General features: G+C 46.6%; 1 protein-coding gene across 7 annotated transcripts in view; it reads right to left on the bottom strand.

Annotated features, from left to right (window-relative positions):
- Nucleotides 1-19,610, bottom strand: part of SAMD4A (sterile alpha motif domain containing 4A) — a 208,526-nt gene that overhangs the window by 19,292 nt on the left and 169,624 nt on the right. For 6 of the 7 annotated variants that reach the window (XM_042943282.1, XM_042943284.1, XM_042943281.1 and 3 more), the window contains 5 exons: nucleotides 18,919-19,028; nucleotides 16,633-16,719; nucleotides 8,798-9,131; nucleotides 6,216-6,301; nucleotides 887-1,005 (listed from right to left, as the gene is read on the bottom strand). In XM_042943282.1, coding sequence (XP_042799216.1) covers nucleotides 887-1,005; nucleotides 6,216-6,301; nucleotides 8,798-9,131; nucleotides 16,633-16,719; nucleotides 18,919-19,028 — 736 coding nt within the window. Of the gene's footprint in view, nucleotides 1-886; nucleotides 1,006-6,215; nucleotides 6,302-8,797; nucleotides 9,132-14,312; nucleotides 14,419-16,632; nucleotides 16,720-18,918; nucleotides 19,029-19,610 lie in introns of those variants that run through there. The other variant, XM_042943287.1, reaches the window with a different exon arrangement.

Below are 19,610 nucleotides of genomic sequence, written 5' to 3'. Positions count from 1 at the left end.
CTTATCTCCCTTAAATAATGTGAAATAGTGATGTTTTAAGGCACACTTATGCAAATAAATGCCAAAATTTTTAACAACACAGAGCTTCTCTATATACACGAAGAAATGAATTCAGAACTTTTTAGGTACAAGTGAAAAAATTATCTGCTCATGTTTAAAAATGTACAATAGAAAGTTGATTTTTCAGGATGTCTGTATATCAGTCTTTTGTTTCCCCCCAACTCCCTGTCATTGTTGAAGGCTTTACCCCACACCCCCCTTGATTCTCCCCCTGGATTGTCACTGTAATTCATCTTTAATATGCAATTGGAGTCTTTAATTTAAAACCAGATTAAGGTAATGGGTTCTAAAGTACAACAAGGCTTATTTTTAACTGCATCCAAGAAGCTGAAGTACTATGAAAAATCAAGAGTGGTACTGCTCCACTCTTAGATTGCAGCTCAGACCAAAATAGACCAGCACTGGGCTCTTCACCCTGCCACCAACTATAATTAGCTAGTCTGCAGCTAGAAGGAAGAAAAAATGACACTACCTTGTAAGGTGCTAATAGAACCCATTTTTGTCCTTTCAGGGCCCCCTCTTGTGGATCAACCACCAGTTGTTTTGTGGGCATTCATTAAATCATACCCGTCCCCTCTGGACTAATACCATCATTTTGATCATGTAAATTGAGTTACAAAAGATCATGTTCAGTTCTTCTTCTGGGCATGCTTTCTCTCCATAGCCTTTTCCCAACCCCATCTGTTTAAGGGATCTCCAATTCCCCATAGGGCATCCTTGTGGACAAGGAATGGTGATGCCTGCCATAGTCCTGCCCAGGAACCCAGGCAGGCAGTGACACACCAGGGAACCACCGTGCATTAAGAAGAACAAAATCCCAACATACTTTCTTTGCTGTCGATATCCTGATATGTCTAGAAGGGTTTTCCGAGGGAAAGACCGAAAGAGCTTCTGCACCTGCTGTTTCCATGACAACAATCTTTTTTTCTGAGTCTCTGTAAATGCCTGCAAAAACAAACAGGACTTTTTAATGGGTGGCGCAGCCTGGCATTAGAGGGAGAAACATGCAATTAATAGGGGGAACATCGGAGTCTCTGGCAGTTGCCTTTTCTTCACCTGCTCCCTACCTGATCCAAATGGCAGTCAGTTTCACTTGGGAGCCACCTGTACCGACAATTCAAGTTATTTGACATTGGAGGTGCCTGGTAAAGTACATGCATTAAGCTTTTGACAACCCTTGTTTTTGGTTGCATTTCTGGCAGATCCATACTCACTTTCCCCTTCCTCCTGACTCTACTCTGGACTCTACAGATTAACCAAGAATGAATTGCAAAATGGACTGTTGAATACTCTGGCTTTTGCAGGCCCCCTATGTGTTCATAATCAATGGACATGCTAAACCACTTCAAAAATCAATCTGCTTGATGGTGTGTGGTCACCCTGGAGTGGTCTTCAGGGTTTCAGAAAATGGAAGAATAGTCTCTGCTATGTTATACTATACTATACTATACTATACTATACTATACTATACTATACTATACGTCAGGATAGGTGCACTGGGGGTTTTATAGGGCATGGGGCTTTGCTGAGAAATCTCCAGTTAAAGGATCCTGTGCCCTACAAAAACCCCAGTGCACCAGTCCTGACCTAAATTTTAGGAAAATCGGTAGATCTGATGCCTTCTCAAATCCTTTTTAGTAAAATTGGCATTGAGGGGGTGTTTTGCCTGCTTCATAACACACTGACATCTGTATTACGCCTTCTTTTGTGTATGCTGAAGTCCAGGGAAAGACTTTATAGGGGTTATGAGTCCCCAAGGCAGAGACACTCAAATCTGTATTATATTAGAATCCCTCAAGAAGACCTAGACCCCTTCCCACATACCTAGAGCCTGATATAAGAGATCTGGAGAGGAGTCCAGGTGATGTTTGCAACAGGTGCCCTGGTAGTTCTGCTGCAGATGGAACACGGACATTTGGCATTCTAGATGGTTTGAGGACCCTACATGCAATATAGAAATCCCCTGGCGGGAGACTAGAACATTGGCCCACACCCTGTGGGAGACCCATCAGCTTTGATTGATTAGCAGTAACAATGATGGAGATAACATACCCATGTACTTTTGTCAATAAGACAGAAAATCCTTTAAGTAGCAATAAACTATTACTTAGAGTAACAGACTATATGACTACTTTCCATAAAGGAAACCGATTCCTTAAACAGAGAAAAAAAATGACAGCTTAATTTTCTCCAGATGACATTTAATCTTTAAGGACCTAAACACAGGGGAGCTATGTGAACAAAAAAGCAAAAAGATGTTAGTTATATTGCGAAAAAATTATTGACTTGCAAACCCCTTCCTACTGGATGACCTTAGCCAGACACATTTAAGGATATCCACTAAAGGAGGTCTACCCAACCCAGAGATTCCATGCCTCATTAAAGAGGTGCAGTCACTGCTTAAGGTGCATGGTAGGATGGTCTCATGGTTACAAGGTAAGGACATGGTTCTACTCTGTGTTCCCTTCTCATTTGTTGGTAATGCTTGGTGAGTGTCCACCTATACATGAATGTCTGAAAACTTGAAAGGCAAGCATCGCTGATAGACTAATAAAGGGATGGATAGATTCTCCTTTTGACTGGCTTATTCTGCCAAAGTTTGAGAACACAGGATGCAGGTGCACTGATCAAGATGACTTGGGGAGGAGAGTCCAGCCCAGTTGGTTGGAGGAAGGCTCTGGATGGATACGGACAGGGTTTGAATCCCTGCATACCCTTATGCAAGTTCCTTTAGCTGAGACTCGGTTCCTTCTAAAAACCGTGGATAATAATATCTCCCTCAAAAAGACGTAAGGATTAAATGAGACAACAAATGAAATGCAATTAGAATACTTAGAACATACCTGACTGTTAGTAATGGTTCAATAACTGCTGCTCATAGATACTCTAGCCAGGGTTTTTTTGGTTGTGCAAACCAGCCCTTTGGTGGTGGTGTATGAATGTTTGTCACATATGGTATTTAGCAATCACCTTTAGCCCCCAACAAATGATTTCAAGTTGTCAAAACTGTAATACCGAGCTGGTCTAGGGCCAGCCTGAAGGACAGCTGGCCTGAGTTTCCAAGTGACAAAGGAGGAAATGGCTTACTTTACAGACATGCATTCAAAGTGCTTCCAAGGACATTTCCAAGAAGGTGGAAATGTTTATATCCCACCCCCTGGCCCCAGAGAGGTCAGCTCATTCATTCAACACTGGCACCAGGCTCATTTAGTTCTGGGTTGCAGATAGAATCAAGCCCCTTAGCCATGCTGAGTGAGTGTGGTGGCCACTTCTCAGTCCTGGAGGCTGCAGCTGGGAGGCACAGAGAGGAGCTGGGTCATGGCTGGCAATGAGCGATTTCCAGAAGCTGGTCTGTGTGTGTGTGTGTCTGCAAAGTAGCAAGCACTCCATCATGGGAGCTCCACTGTCAACTGGGATGGCTGACACATGACCTCAGCCATTCCACTGGCAGCTCTGGGTTGGGCTGGTAGCAGCTTCCTCAGGGACTGGAGGGGAAGGAACCTCCATAGTACAGATTGACATAGCGAGTCAGCCACTTCCGAGTCCTGTGTCACTATCAGGGCCAAACCAATGAGTCTGTATGGAAGAAGATGGCTAGGGTGTGCCCCACAGCTTTTGTGGCGGGATTAAAAAAAGGCTCATAAAAGGGGCAAGAACTCCTCTCTGCAGAACCTCCTGGAGATGGTGAGGAGGCAAGAAGCCAGGGATTATAATGCAGCAAAGTAGTCTCAGAAATGAAATTCAGAACTTTCCTGTCCTCCCTTCTGTTACTCTAGGGAGTTGGTCCCTTTGTCCCCGGGAGGAAGGAAAGTGTCTAGGTTCGGTCAACATCCTATCCAGTCAGGTAAGGAATAGCACATTTGGGCTGTGAAAGGGAGTCCTGTTTCGTGGAGCCCAGGTATAAACCTCAGCCAGGATGGAGACTGCATGCTTCGACAGGGCCTCACAGGGAGGAGGTGTTCTGCCCAACAGAATAACCCAAGCCTGTGGAAAATTATTCAGACACGTTTCCTCTTTCTTGAACTAAAATAATAATAAAAGGTCTTGCACAGCATTTTCCCTCCCAAAGCAGAGTACAGTCCTCTCCATCCAGACATGAATTCAGGCGAGCAGACATAGCATAAGCCCCTTTCTGCCTGTGACTCCCACCAGCCACAGGTCCCTCTACTGCAGTCAAGGCCTCTTGCCAGCAGATGAGTCCACATGGTGCCATCTTTGCATTTAATCACTTGGGCAGGCAGGGAGAAAAAAAAACTAGGCATTTGCTAAATATTCTAAGGAAATGGAAAAGAGAGCCAGGCTGCACAAGGAGGGCATGCACAGTGGCAGGAAAGTGAGAAGCATCAGGCCACAGCTTTGGGGCTGGTGGAGACCAATTAGGAAGCTTGTGCACTGTCCAACGGAGGCAGCTGGAGGGCTCATTATTTTGTCTTGCGGGCTCAGCAGACTTGAGGCAAGATGGAAAGTAACTTGTAACTTGGTTACAAGTATCCTGAAGGTTTGGTGTGAGTGTGGGCATGGCAGAGGATGCAAGGTTCTAGTTCCTTTATATAAATTTAAATCCTCCCCTTATCAGTCCCCCCCAAACCCACTCCAAACATACTCCCCCCCCCCCCCCCCCCCAAGACACAGCACTCTCCAAATGCTGTTCTTTCTGCCTGGAGCGCTCCCACCTACTTAGGTGAGTCTTTACCACCAAGACCCCAGCTTGCCTTTCAGACCTAGCTTGGGGACAGTTCCTCTGAGGAAAAGCCATTTCCGGTTCTGGATTTGGTGGCCTCGCTCCTCACCTGGGCTCCATAGGATGCCAGGACAGCCTTATCCTCATGTATGTGATGACCTGGTTTCCTTTTGTCTCCCCTGCTACCCTCATACCATAAGCTACATAGTCAGGGATGGGGTCTGGGTGCTTAATAAAGATCTGTGGAATGAATGAGTTCTAAAATTCTTCAACACGTTCTTGCCTTCTTTTCTTCCTGTTGCTTTTTGCTGGTCAAAACAAGTAGGGTGTCAGGATTGCACATAGCAAAGAGTGAGTTGGGGATTGCGGAGAGGGACACAAGAATTTGCGCTGCTGAAAGGAAATAGCAAAAAGGAGAGTTTAGGGGACACTGTGGGTCAGTAGCTGGGAAGGAAACCCAGAAGGAGACCATAACCTGCACGTGAGGGGGGGGTGGGGGCCCAGGGAGCCGGCCTTTGACAGATGGGCCTGTGTGGCAGCTGGCAGGGTGAGGGCAGTGTGAGTGGGGCAGTGGGTAAGGGGGACAGACCTCTGTGCCGGGTGTCTCCCTTCGCTGGGGCCCACTGCACTTCTGGGGCTCTGGCTGCTAACCTGGCAAAGGTGAGGAGACTTGGGGGCCTTTGCCATCTTATTCTAACCTTAAAGTCCCAAAGAAAGACCTCAGTGCTAAGTTTTTCCAAAGCCTACACTGTGACTCTTGTCTCTATGACTCTTTGAGGGGGTGCTCCCAAGAAGCTACTGGAGTCTTGGGTCCGAGACACAATCCCCTGTCTCCACATGGGTCTCAGGGCAACTGCCAGGGCAGGCGGCTGCTCCGGCCCAGCAGTGTCCAGGACCCGGTCTGCTCCATCAGGAAGATTGCACTTGCACTGAGTCTAATGGGAACACCTCCAGCCAGCCTCAGTCCTCCTTCAAAAGGACATGTGGCTCAATTGTGTTGAGCCACAATTCCTATAAAAATCACAAATCAGACCACACACAAACACATGATTTTTTTTTTTTTTTTTTTTTTTGCACACTCTCTCACCCTCCTTCAACTTTCCCTGAGCCAAAAGACAAAATGTTTCAACACAAAATTTTAAAAGGACTTGAAAACGCCAAAACTAGGTGGCAGGGTTGAGTGTTAACCACCTCAGGCTCGGTCACTCAGGTATTCTTCCAGAGCCAGAAGTTTCTCTCAGGCGTTCACCCTTACATCAGAGCTCAGTCTAGATGAATCTCGACACCAAAGTCACATACAGGCTGTGCTTAGGTTTGAAGCCACCATAGCTGGGTTCTGCCCAGGCTATGATTAATGCCTGTCTACCCTTCAAAAACAAGTTGTTGGGAGACCCAAGTGATCACATCACAGAAACTCTGAGAACCATTTCTAAGCAATGAGAAAAACAGTTTTGTGAAATCCATTACTACTCACCTCATGAATTAGACATTTGTCTATGAGCTGTAAATAGGAACTTATATTTTCCTCATCAGGTCTGGAGACCAAGAGCTGTGTGCACACTGTGAATGAAAAAAAAATAGAAAAGATGAATTAGAAACATGCATACCCATTCTAACCTCGGAGATCTGTCTCTGATTTCCTTTCAGGACCAATATTTTGAGAGGTATGTGTGCCTGTGGCTTTACGTAAGGTTCACAAAAAAGGCCAGGAGGCTCCTCATTCCACTGAAGTCAAAGGCTTGGTCACCACAGGAGCCCTCGCTTTGAGAAGCCCCTTCGCTTAATTCCAGGCATACCATTCTATATTAAGCCTTCTGCAATCCAGCCTGAGACACTCTGGGAGAAGAATGCAGCCGTGTCCTGAGCTCTATCTTTGAAAGAGGCTCCTTTGGAGAAGAGAGTTCAAAGGCATCAGAGACCATCAACGTTCTCAGAAAGCAGTCTTCATCATTTGATGAATGAACTGTGCGCCTCATTTGGAGGAATGAGTCTGGCACATCTTTTAGGACATGAGGTGTGTGGGCACACACATGGGCAGGAGCCCGCTACTCCGTCATTGGAGGGTTGTTTTCTCAAAGTGGTAACACACCTTTATACACACACAAGTTCACCTACACACTCAAGAAACTGAAGCAATAAGACCGAGCAGAGTCAGTCAGCAAGTAGAGTGCACACCCCCACTGGGATTCTCATGACCCCGATATCATAGCCCATTCTAATCTCATCCTAGAGGCGGTGATGCTCTGATTTTGATGGGGGTGTTTAGAAGGCTGCGGTAGAGGTGGTTGGACAAAAGATGTCAGAAGTGAAAATGCCTTGCACTCAAGTAGACCAAGCCTGAAACCTGGGCATAATGATTCCTTTCTCTTCCTAATCCTGAATAACCAGTGTGTCACAGAATCCCTCTTATATCATGTCTTTGCACACAGATTTTCAGTACAGCATTGTTTGTAATAACAAAAACTTGAAAACCACCTCAGTGTCCATTAACTGGGGTCCTGTTAAATTATACTTTTTGCATATAGCGGAACAGTATGCAACGTTTAAAAAAGAATAGGGTGGTGATATCGTATGGATAGAAATACTAAAAGTATATAATGTAGGAAAAACTAGCTGCAGAAAAATGTATAAACAACACCTGTTTGTGTGTGAAAAGGATTCTCATGTGCTTGTATACGATTAGTACAAAGTTCCTGAAGGGATATTCTAAACCTGTTTATAGCAGTCACCTCTGCAGAGGAAGATGGCAGGGCTTGGGGGACAGGTTATTTTTCACTTTCCATCATTTTGTTTAGTTTTCATTTTTTATGTTGAGCATGGATTTATAATTTATTTGAAAGTAGCTAAACGGTAACAAGTAGCCATGCCAGAGAAGTTCGGGTCTCCGAGCCCACCAGGGGTTACACTCAGGTATCCACTCCCACATGTATCTTTACCCAGGGGGTCATCTGTTCTAATCCCACACTGTGAAGAGCCCCCATCGGGGGTGGGAGGTTGGGAGGTAGAGAGAGCTAGGAGGTGAGTGGGAGGAGACCAGGGACCCACCCTGGCCATCTCAGCTCAAAGGGATGATACAAGTCTCCTCTGAACCAGATTCCTATGGAGGTAAGTCTTTTTTTTTTTTTTTAGGATGTGGGCACATGGGAAGTTTCTCACTGCACCTCTAAGACTCAGGTGTCCATTTCTTTTGGTAAAAACTTGGTTTCTTTAAAATGATCTGGGGGCGCCTGGGTGACTCAGTCGGTTAAGCGGCCGACTTCGGCTCAGGTCATGATCTCACAGTCCGTGAGTTCGAGCCCCGCGTCGGGCTCTGGGCGGACAGCTCAGAGCCTGGAGTCTGTTTCAGATTCTGTGTCTCCCTCTTTCTCTGACCCTCCCCTGTTCATGCTCTGTCTCTCTCTGTCTCAAAAATAAATAAATGTTTAAAAAAATTAAAAATAAAATAAAATAAAATGATCTGAAATATTGGACAATAAAGAAAAAAAATTGTTTCTTCTTCCCAAAGGAAAAGTACTGGCATTCATTGCGTTTTTAAAATAATCACACTTTCTTGTGGGACACCCCGTGTAAGCGCAAATTATTCTAGCACTGGACCTTTCAAAGATAATCACATAGTCACTGTGCCACGCACGGGGGAGGTAGAAAGAGTGCTCCTACCCAAAGAATCACATGAGAATTCAGTCTGCCCTCCACAGACAGGCACACAGCATGGCTATGGTGCCTTCAAATAGTAGTCTGTATTAAGGGAAGGGCTGACTTCCTTCTGCCCGCAGGCCCAGAGGCCCAATGAGCACTCACTCTGCTAGGAGGGCCCAGCTTTGAGGGAGTGGAAGAGAAAAGGAGACAGGGTTAAGGAAGAGGCCTCTGGGGGTCAGAGAGATTGGAGTTCAGTTCCAAATGACAACCTTTGAGCCTCACTCTCCTCATCTGTAAATGGGCTAATGGCATCTACCCTGACAGGTTTATCCAGCACCCTGGGGAAGCTCCTCAGGAACCAGGAGTTCTGATTAGTGGTGTTGAGAGAACAATGGCGGAGGTGGGAGAATCAGGCTCTACCTTTCCCCATGACACGTGTGAACTGCCCAGGGAGATCCCCCTCCGGCAGGGGGGCGACGGCCAGCTCCCCATCACAGCTACTCAGCTGGTGTGGCTGGAGCCCACCGCTGGCCCCAGCGGAGGCGGTGGCTGTGGCACCAGTGGCTGCGGCACTGTCTTTGCAGTCAGGGGTCTGGCCCTCAGGGCCCATCAGTGAGGGCGGGTGGGGGGCCTGGGGCTCCCGGCGGCAAGCCTCGGGGGTGGTGCTTGGGGAGCTGTAGGCCTTGATGGGAGTCAGGATCATCTGGTGCAGCTCCTGGAGCGGGATGCGCAGGTTGCCCCCTTCGATGATGTCCTGGACGGCCAGACGGAGAAGACTTTGGTTAGGGTCAGCACTGGGGGTGGCCCACCTTGATGTCTCCCTCCCCCTGCCCGGAGCTATTCCCAGGCGGGACTCACAGCTGCTGGCCCCTTCATCCCAACAGTCTTCGGAAATGCAGCCATTTTATCATTCTATTATTAGCCCGGTAGAAAACTTGGCAAAATACAGATATGCATAGTGAGGAAAATATACATCACCTGAAAATCTCACCATCTAGAGGTGATCACTAAAACGATTTTGTATATTTCCTTCCCTGGCTTCCTCAGTGAATTTCTATAAAAAGCATTTATATATTTTACATGCACACACTTTAGAAGCTGTATAATAAAGCTGGGTCATGTGGTAACTTCCTGTCCTGTGTAGGATGAAGGGACCTGCTCGTTCACACCCTCAGCCCATGACACAGGCACCACAGGGCAGTGGTTAAGAATACAGACTCTAGGAGGGTGCCTGGATGGCTCAGTCCGTTAAGTGTCTGATCTCACTCAGATCATGATCTCATGGTGTTTGGGATCGAGCCCCACCTTGGGCTCTGCCCTAACAGTGCAGAGACTGCTAGGGATTCTCTCTCTCTCTCTCTCTGCCCCTCCCCTGCTGGCTCTCTCCCTCTCTCTCAAAACAAGTAAAATTTCAAAGAATACAGACTCTAGGACAGATGCTGGGGTTCAAATTCTGACACTACTGTATGACCTTGGGTAAACAACTTAACCTCCCTGTACCTATTTCTGTGTATAAAATAAAGATAACATCTGCCTCAATGGGTGGTTGTGAGGATGTTAATATCTGTAAAGCTGCAGGTCAGGGTCAGGTTCCCATGTCATGTGCTACTTTGTTAATAGGTATGTGTCGAGTGCTGTGATGAACTGGGCACTGTCCTAGGCAAGAGGTTATGGGGGGAAGAGTCTTTGTGGTTCCCTTGGGGAGTTTACAACCCACCCTGAGATGAACATACTGCGCTAGGGTGCAGGCCAGGGTGGCTGTGAAGGGAGGCTGTCTGAGGGGGTGATGTTGGACTGGGAACCCAAATGAATGTGGGCGTGAGGACCCTGGGAAAGCGTGCCCCATGCAGAGGGCATGGTGAAGGCAGAGGCTCTGAGGTGGGGGCATGCCAGGGTGTGTGAGGAATAGCAAGGAGGTGGAACAGGATGGGGAGAGGAGAGGGTGGGGAATGAGGTTTCTACTGGGGCCTGAGCATGGAGGCAAGGAAGCTGGGAGTTTTTCTAAATGAGAAGAGACATCAGGGGAAGTTTTGAGCAAGGGAGTGACACGTTGTTGAAGTTTCATTCTGGAGAGAAATATGTACAATATATGTGTATACAATGCAGTTGACTCTTGAACAACATGAGTTTGAACTGTGTGTGTCCACTTACATGCGGATTTTTCCGATAAATACAGTACAGTGTTGAGAATTTACTGATGATTTTCTTAGCATTTTCTATTCTGTAGCTGACTTTATTATAGGAATACAGAATATAACATATATAGCATACAATATATCTTCAGTAAGGCTTCCAGTCAACAGTAGGCTATTAGTAGTTCAGTTTTTGGGGAGTCAGAAGTTACACATGGATTTTCAGCTGCACAGGGGAGGAGTCAGTGCCCCATGTTGTTTAAGGATCAACTAAACTTGTACATAATACAAATGGTTTTATATGTTGTATAATAAAATTGGGGCCTTCTGCACATACAGTTTGATATACTGGTGGTTATTTATTAGGAAAAAGAGTGAGCGCTGATTCTGGTCGACATTTATCTACGTGCCAGATCCTCACAGAGGCACAGGACAGGCTCTGACGCTTGTGGCTGGGTGTCAGGGCCTGGGAATCATTTTTGGCATGGAGAGCGGTCCGGCCCTCTGCCCCAGTGCTGCCCAAGTGCTTTTGCAACAGACCTCTCCTTGGGACCCAGGAAGGACACTGACAATCAAGGCCCTGATTACTAATGAAGTATTTACTCTCCTGAGAGCACAGAATGGCAAAGACATCATTTCAAAAGCCTGAAGCATGAGTACCAGTCCATTCCTGGGTTCCTCTAAGAAAAACTGCTTGATGGTATCCAGGAACACAAGCCCATGGAACACGATCACCTCTACAACCAGACTTTCCGATCAATCGATAGCACATTGGGCTTCCTATCAATTGATTAGAAAAAGGAAACTGGAGGACGGCAGCCTTGAATAGGCACGTTTCAGTTCAGGGCAGCAAAACACCAATAGCCCAGCCCCACCATTGGCGGGAACCTGCTTTGCTCAGGAGGTTGGAAGCAGAAACTTAGCCTAGTTGGCACCCAGGGTCATTGAGTAAAGTGAAATGCTAAGTAGCCATCAGCATTGTTTCAGTCCTGGCCAGGGCCACTGTCCAGCCTGTTTTAGAGGAGAGCGTCCATTTTTCTTTTAAAGAGGAGAGCTTGAGAGTCTACGGCCTTCCTTCTAAACCGGGCAGACATGGCGTGGGGAAGACTAGCTTGCTGCCTACGCCAGCAAACCTGAGGCAGGAGTCATTCCCAGTTTTCCTGCTGCCCAGACTGGACCAGTCTTTTCCAGAGTCTAGATGGAGTCACGTGACTGGTCAGTCGATTTTGGACTTGGTGATCTATCAGGGCAGGGCATATGAGGCAAGCTAGCTGACCCATGCCAGGAGAGCACCTATGGCCTTTCCTGATCCAACTATGTGCCAACTGGGGTGGGGGGGATCCCTGCCTCTAGGTCCTTCACTTCCTGCCAACTGCCTAACTGGTACCTGGGATGTGGGGGCTCCTGATCTTGTCCAGCCCCTGACTGGGGGTGGGGGGGGAGGGGGGAAGCAGAAGGAGAGAGGAGGGATGAAGCTTCCTCACTGAGTGGGAGCTGAGTAGGCAGAGCTGGCTGGCCTATTTGGGAGATCACATGCATCCCTGCCATGCCATCCCACGTGACAGCTAACACTGAGGTGAGCAAATGCATGCTCATGACATTGTGTCAACTGCCACCAAACAACCCTCACTTGGCTCTTGTCACATGCAAAAAGGCTTCTGTAGTTACTCAGTGATGGAGGAAGGGGATTTTGATTATGCTAATAGCTGAACTCTTTGGAACAGGAAACATACACTTGCCCCAAGTTCAAATCTTACCTTACTCCACTGGAGACAACCACACCAAAAAGGAAGCCATAAACCTAATGAATAATGATGGACACTTTCTGTCAAATATAACTTATCAGGAATCATGCAGAGTTTTTTTTGTTTTGTCTTCCCCCATAGACTTGAAGCCACCGTCTCAAAGAAAACACTCGGCTAACAAGTTAACAATGCCCCTTACGCCAGCCTTTGTAGGGTTACATATCTGACTCTTCAGAAATCAATTCTAGAACTCAACACTGAGTGCCCAAGTTGAGAAGGAAGCTAGAAAATGGCCCAAGTGGGACCCAATCCAGTGTCCTCCAACTAGCTGTGGGAATTAATTCTCCATGTTGACAAAAATAGGGAACCAACCCAAGTCTCTACTGATCCTTCAGGCCATAAATATACTCCTACATTATAAACACAAAGAGGCAAAATGAAGCTGTCCGTTCGCTAATGTGCCTAGCCGAGGAGCTCATGGCAGAGGGAGCTCGAGGCAGAGGCCTCCACGAAGGCCGGCCCACCAATGCCAGCAGTCAGCTCTGGTGGCACAGCTCAGGGCCCATGCACAGGACAGGAAGCTACTTGCCAACCCCTCACCTGACTTTCTTAGGTCTTAGAGGAAGACTGGTTTGAAACCTTTCTCAGGGCACGTGACAGCAGCAAGGGGCAAATCGTCTGGAAGACAGAACTTGGGCAGCCAGTGTCTTGACACTTACACACTGACCATGGTCCCATCCTTCCCCCAGTGTGAGCAGACCTGGACCTCTTGTACAGTAGATAGCACTCCTGCACCTACTTAAATCTACTCCCCTGCCACCTTTCATTCACCACACTCCAGCTGGGCCCAACCAGGAGCTAAGCACTGTGAAGCATCAGGGACCTAGAAACAAATACAATAGAATCCTTGCCCTGAGATGCTTACAGTTTCTGGGGCCCATACAGTGTGAGCATGCAGCCAGAACAGGGAGCTGTGGGAACATTGTGTGTGTGTGTGTGTGTGTGTGTGTGTGTGTGTGTGTCCCCGTCCTTTCTCTGTGCCAGGTTCCCAGGGAATAGTTTAGCTTCATAGTTTGGGAATTAGTTGAAACAGGACAGTGAATAAAAGCATGTGAAACATTTTCGTTATTAAAGATCAATGTTGAAAAGTTTGCCCCAGCAACATTCTAATCTTTCCTTTTCCTTTTCCACCAAACATCTTGAGAAGTCTGTACTTCCTTACCCCATGGCCTCAACACCCATTCACACTTCTGGGTTCCTGAGTTTCTGCTTCTATCCCTCCTTTCTCCTTGTATCCCTTCTCATCATGGCCACCAGTGACCTGCTGGCAGCCAGTTCCAGGGGGCAGTGTTCAGTCCTCACTGTAGGGGACACATCCACAGCACCTGATGGGATTTGCTCCTTCAAATGCTTCTCTGATCCCCTGGGTGGGCTCAGCCTGTCACTGTTCAGTCCCTCCATATCTTCTGGATGGTGCTTCTTGGGGTCTGTCCTCAGCTCTTCCACTTGGCACACACTTCTGGAGGAGTCAACTGCCATTATGCACAGATGACCCACAGATGAGTCTTTCAAGGCCTTGTGACTCTAGCCTTGTTCTTCTGGCCGCTAATTTGCCTTTTCTGCCTGGGTGTCCCAAAGGCACCTCAGACTCAATCTGGCCAACTGAACTCAACTCCACTTCTCCAAACCTGGCAACTCCTCCTATATCTGCTATTCCCAAATGGCACGGCACCCAGGCCACTGCCTGGACTTCTGCTAAACGACCTCTCTTATCCCTCTCCACCCTCGCGGGCCCTGCCTTAGCTCCAGGGTGCACCAAGTCTGGCTGTAGGTTCCTAACGAGTCTTCCAGCCAGTGTCGGCCCCTCCGAGGTTTCCCTCTTCGTCACCACTGCAGAGTGCTGTGCTTCATCCCAGGAAGATTCCCCCACCTGCCTCGGTGACGACACTGATCACAAGGGATTTGAGAGCACCGGCTGTGTCTGTGTGACATGTCTGTGTCACAGTGTGCATCTCGTGCTCCCCAAAGGCAGGAGCCACATATTACTGTGTTACTCACGGTTAGCCTCCAGTGGATGGGGTAAATGTAGTCCAAGGCAGCTGCTTAGTAAGTGTTCAGGCTGAGTGGAAGGGCTCTGGACATCGAGCTTATCTGCAGCAACCACTGATAATGAACTAGCCCTGGGCGGGGCCCCAGGTTCTGTGTGAGGTAAGAATGCTGTAGGCAAGCAAAGGCCTGATGATAGCATTTTCAACAGCATAACCAGCTTAGGACGTGTGGGAGCACGAGAGAAGGGGCTGATGGAGTTTGCCGCTGGTGGCCTAAGTGGTAACACATTAGGGATGACTCCCTCCCTCAAAGAGCAGGAGAGCCTTGGGTCCCAGAGGAGCGAGCCAAGGGGCTGAGTCCCCAGTGGATGCTGAGGACCCCCAACCCCAGGTCATGAGCTCCTGAAGGGACAAGCACACAAGTGTCTGTACTCAGGTGTTCTGAAGCAAGCTGAACGTGCTGGTCTCCTAGACGCACAAGCTTTCCTCCTCAGGGACGTCGAAATAAACTCATTACTGCTCTTCTCTTGATCATTAGCTGCTCTCAGACTTTGTATGAAATTTGTCATCTTTTTATCAATTCCCATTCCAGGCACCTAAGTGGCTCAGTCACTTGAGCATCTGACTCTTGATTTAGGCTCAGGTCATGATGATGTCACGGTTCATGAGTTTGAGCCCCACATCAGGCTCTGTGCTGACAGTGCAGAGCCTGCTTGGGATTCTCTCTCTCCCTGTCTCTCTCCGCCCCTCCCCTGCTTGTACTCTGCTTCTCTCTCAAAATAAATAAAAATAAACTTAAAAAAATTCCCATTCCAGTGAACCAGGCAGAAAGTATTTTTGTGGAATCACTAGTATCCTAGGTGTGAAATGGCACGGACTCATCAAAGGCCAGATAGAAAGTCTGTGGCATATCAAGGCCACCTGTGCCAGCCTGTGCCCTCGTGTGTCCACACACTGATATGGCCCAAGGCTACGGGGAGTAGAGCAAACAGCAGTTGCATCTCGTCTTTCAGGTGGGTGCATTTCCTCGGTGCAGAGTTCCTGTGAGTTCCTAAAGGATGCTCTGGAGGTAAGGGGGTGGGGGTTGGGTGGGGTGGGGGGACAGTCACCCTTTCACCGTAATACTTAGCAAGCTAGTCATTATGCAGAAAGCTTTCTGTGCTTTCTAACAGATAAGGAGAAAATTGGCCTTTTGAATGGTCCCCAAAAGAGAATGGTTTCTTATATTAAAGATGGCAATAATCACTGTTAGACAAACCGCTTGGTAAAGGAGTTATCATAAAATTAAGAACAACAATAACCTCGGGTTCAGTTGGATAGGTCACGTGTCATTTGTGATTTACTTTAATTAGGGGCAGACCTTTCATCACAGATGGGCATGTGACTAGCCTCTATATCTATCCCATGGCTTTAAAGCCCCTTTCCTTATAAAGTTATATATACTTATTCTATACATATACTTTATATTTTATGTGATATGCATTAAATATAACTTTATATGTTGTATATAAAATTATATACACACATCTTTTTAAAAAAATTTTTTTTTAAGTTTTATTTATTTAAGTGACCTCTACACCCAATGCGGGGCTCGAACTCATGACCCTGAGATGAAGACTCATATGCTCTTCTGACTGAGCCAGCCAGGCGCCCCTATTTTTATAAGTTAAAAAAAAAACCTCTCACTGCATTAAAACGTTTATGTTCTTACAAAACTTGCATTAGCCCTACCTCCCTCAATACTTTGTTTCCTTCCAAAGTCACCCTGGACACACTAGAGGACCTCACCACTCAGGCTCCGCAGACAGCACATCCCTACAGAACTTTCCACCCACCAGTCCCAACCACCTCCCAACAGCTATGCACAAGAATCCCAACTTGGGGCAGAGGGCAGCCCAGGAACAGGCCTGCTCTCCTCTGCACCTCAGATGAAATCATAAAGCCACCACGTCCTAAAAATATCATTACCAGGGTGATGTCCGGATACAAAGATAGGAAGAGAACTTGTTTAGGCAACAAACGAAAAGGGACAGTAGCAGCTGATAGGTGCTTATCAGCCAAATGATTTTCATTCCCTCTATTGAACCTGGAGTTTACTGGGATGGCCGGTCACAGGCTGCCTCGACCCAGGGAATAAGTACATTTCAGCAGTCGGGTTACCTAGAAGCTTGGGGAACCAGGATAGTTCACTTGAAAATCCTTTCATGTTTTTCTGCCTCTGGTAGGGAAACAAGGTGATACACTCTATAAAAGGTCTGCCAGTGACACTTTCGACTGAGAATCTTCCCGTGATAAAGGTGGAGATGTGCCTTCACCTGGTGATAACTTACCCTTTCCAAAGACTTCAGGAGGTTTTGTCTTTCTTTGAGCTTCTGAATACTGATGACAATTTTGTGTCTTGCACCTTTGGTAACATTCTGTAATTAAATAAAAGTTATATTTAAAGATATATTTTTAAGAACCAGTTTAAAGACTCTTGGAGGCTATTTACTGTCTTCTTGGTTCCTACATTTGCAGACCAGTAAATATCCATTTGTCTCTCTCTTCAGTACTCATTGTCATAAACCTCTCCTTACTAAATATTTTAACTACATCTGGCTACACATTTGCCCGTGTCCTTTGGTTGTGACCTTCAGGAGAAGAGAGAGGGAGCTAGAACAGCCAATTACCCACCCAGCATGAAATGTCTTCACAGTCTTAAAGGATCATTTTAAAGTCATACACCCTCTTCTCCATATTTTGCCATGTCAGTCCCTCAGTTTGCCTGAAGGTCTCCATCCCATACAGATCTTCATTGTTCTCTCAACCCTTTCCTAGGTTTTCCATCTCAAGAATATGTGAAGGCTGGTGCAATTCTACCACGTGTCCTACAACCAGGGCAATTTTTGGCAGTTTTCAGGTCATCTTTGGTCTCCAGTCATCACTTCAGCTAAATGATTAGGATTCACAGTTAGGAATGTGGATTTTGTCTTAACTGTGTGCAATGCTGAGCCCACGGATTTATTTAAACCCTTGTTGACTACAGATACCACACATTTCCAAGCAGGTCCTTTCTTAAATCAGGTCTCTACTACAGACTTCTGGTGACTTCTTGCAACTAGTCATAGGATTCCTCTTAAAGAAGGAAAAGATGGGAACACCAGACGCCTCTCCTTCAGAGGTATTAACACTCAAGTGACAACTGAACTCACTCTCTAGGATAAAGTGTTAGGGGGCAGATTTGTTTACCTTGACTTTGGGTTCAAGTGAATTAAATTACTCTGAAAAATTTGTGCTGGCCTCTGGCTTGGCCCTCTCTGTCAATTATTTCTTGTTTGTTTGTTCGTTTGGTTTGTTTGTTTGTTTGTTTTCTCAAGTCAATAACTGAGGACTTAGATTTTTTTTTTTCCCCTCAACTCTGACCCAAACACAAAAAAATGCTGTTAGAGGTCGCTCTCATCAATCCCTGGGATCTCAAGGAGCAATCAAGATGTAAAAAGCAGCGGGAGAAGTGTTAGGAAGTTGAAATTAGTGCCTTTCATTCTCTGAGAATGTGCAGTGACTTTGGGCTTTGTCTTGCATCTCAATACTGGTATTCAGCCAGGCCTGCAGAGGTTAACTGAGGGTACTGAATATGCAATGGGAAACCAGCATGTGCTGGGAGGTATGCTTCCAGAGCAGTCCTGCCCCAAATGGTACAATCTCCTCTTCCTGCAAGGGAAATACTGTTAGCTTATTCAGACCATTAATTCTTTTAAATCATTGCTCGAAGGAAAACTGAGGTCCATTAGAAACATGCAAATGGCATTTTAACCAAGGGAAACAAAGACATTGCTCAGATTTATTTACTCGAGCACAGCATGGTACGAAGCATGCTTAGTTTTGAGGGGGGTCTGTCGACTGGCCTAGCCTTTGGCATCCACACTTGGGGAAAGATGCCTTAGAAGGAAGGGAGAACATTGTCCTTTTATGGGCACACATAGGGAAATGAAATCTGAGACCTGGGGTAATCTCATTCTCTGTGACTATCCCATGTTATTCAAGGTGGTTAGAAGAAAAAGGATTTTGCACAACGTACTCCAATCTCAGCTGAGTCCAATCTGAACATGCTTTTAGAAAAACGTTGGGGAAGGTCTGAGGCATGATCTGGTGCTTCGACTCACTAACTACTAGAAGTTAGCTGATTTGAAAACCAGACTGGACAACAGACAACCAATCTGTCATTGTCCAAACAAACCCTAGTTGGCCAGATGGAGAGATGGGGCAAGGAAAGCAAAAGCAGGGACACAGACTCTTTGAGGCTTTGGTCAAAGGTTACTTCTAGGCCACTCTACTGATTCTTCCCTGGCACCTTGAATGTAGAGCGTGCACCTAGGTCATACCTTTTTCAACATACTCTTTCTCACTAAGCCTCATTTGCCTTAGAGTTACCTGCTGGTCTCCATCTCCTACTGGACCCCGAAGGCAAGAACCCAGCCTTACTCACCATGCAATGCTGGCCAGCACCTGACAGTTCCTAGAATAAGGCAAGCTACTAGGTGGGAATAGGTATGGGTCCAAACAAGGTATATCTTGGGCTTCAACTTCAGGTTCCACCTGGGGCACCTTCTCAGAGGATGGTCCCTTGAAGCACATACCTGAGCCTCCAGCTGGCACTCAGTAAGGGCCATCATTTCCTCATAGGTCATCTGGGAGAAAAGAGCAGCGTACTTGTGCAGGCGGAGGCTTTTTAACCAGGCTGGAACATCTGTGGTGCAAGATGTGCAAGAGATGGGGAGAGAAATTGAAAGGGAACGAGAAGAGATGACAAAAGATATGGGAATAGAGAAAGGAAAGGAGGGTGATGGTCAGAGGGAAAAAAAGAAAAAAAAAAACCCTTTATGTTACTACTTGTTCAATTCAATTTTGGCAGCAAATTCTGGACTTTGAAATCTTGGTCTAGCCCTGATATTCCTGCTGTTGGGCTCCCTTATACTACTTTAGACTAGGGGTGGCTAACTTGGGGTCCATGGGCTTCAGGGCATATAGGAATTCCCTAAAATTATATCCCAATTTGTAAATATGTTTACTTTTCTGGGCAGAAATCATCCATAGTTTCCATAAGATTCTCAGAGGGATTCATGACCAAAACTATGGCAAGGAACGCCTTGATTTGGAGAGAACTGACTTAGAATGTTAAAACTATGCATGATGAGTCTTCATCTCAAAGAAAACTTCTTTCTAGGTTCAGTGTAGCTCTCCACATGCTGCTTCCTCTGCTTCCACAGTGATAGGTAAACCAGGCAACTGTAGGATCCACGGGTGGGGTTGCTGTCATTCTTAGCCTAAT

The sequence above is a fragment of the Panthera leo genome, chromosome B3, assembly GCF_018350215.1.
Source record: "Panthera leo isolate Ple1 chromosome B3, P.leo_Ple1_pat1.1, whole genome shotgun sequence".
NCBI lineage: Eukaryota > Metazoa > Chordata > Mammalia > Carnivora > Felidae > Panthera > Panthera leo.
The sequence above is the reverse complement of the archived record's forward strand: the minus strand, read 5'-3'. Positions and strand labels throughout refer to the sequence as shown.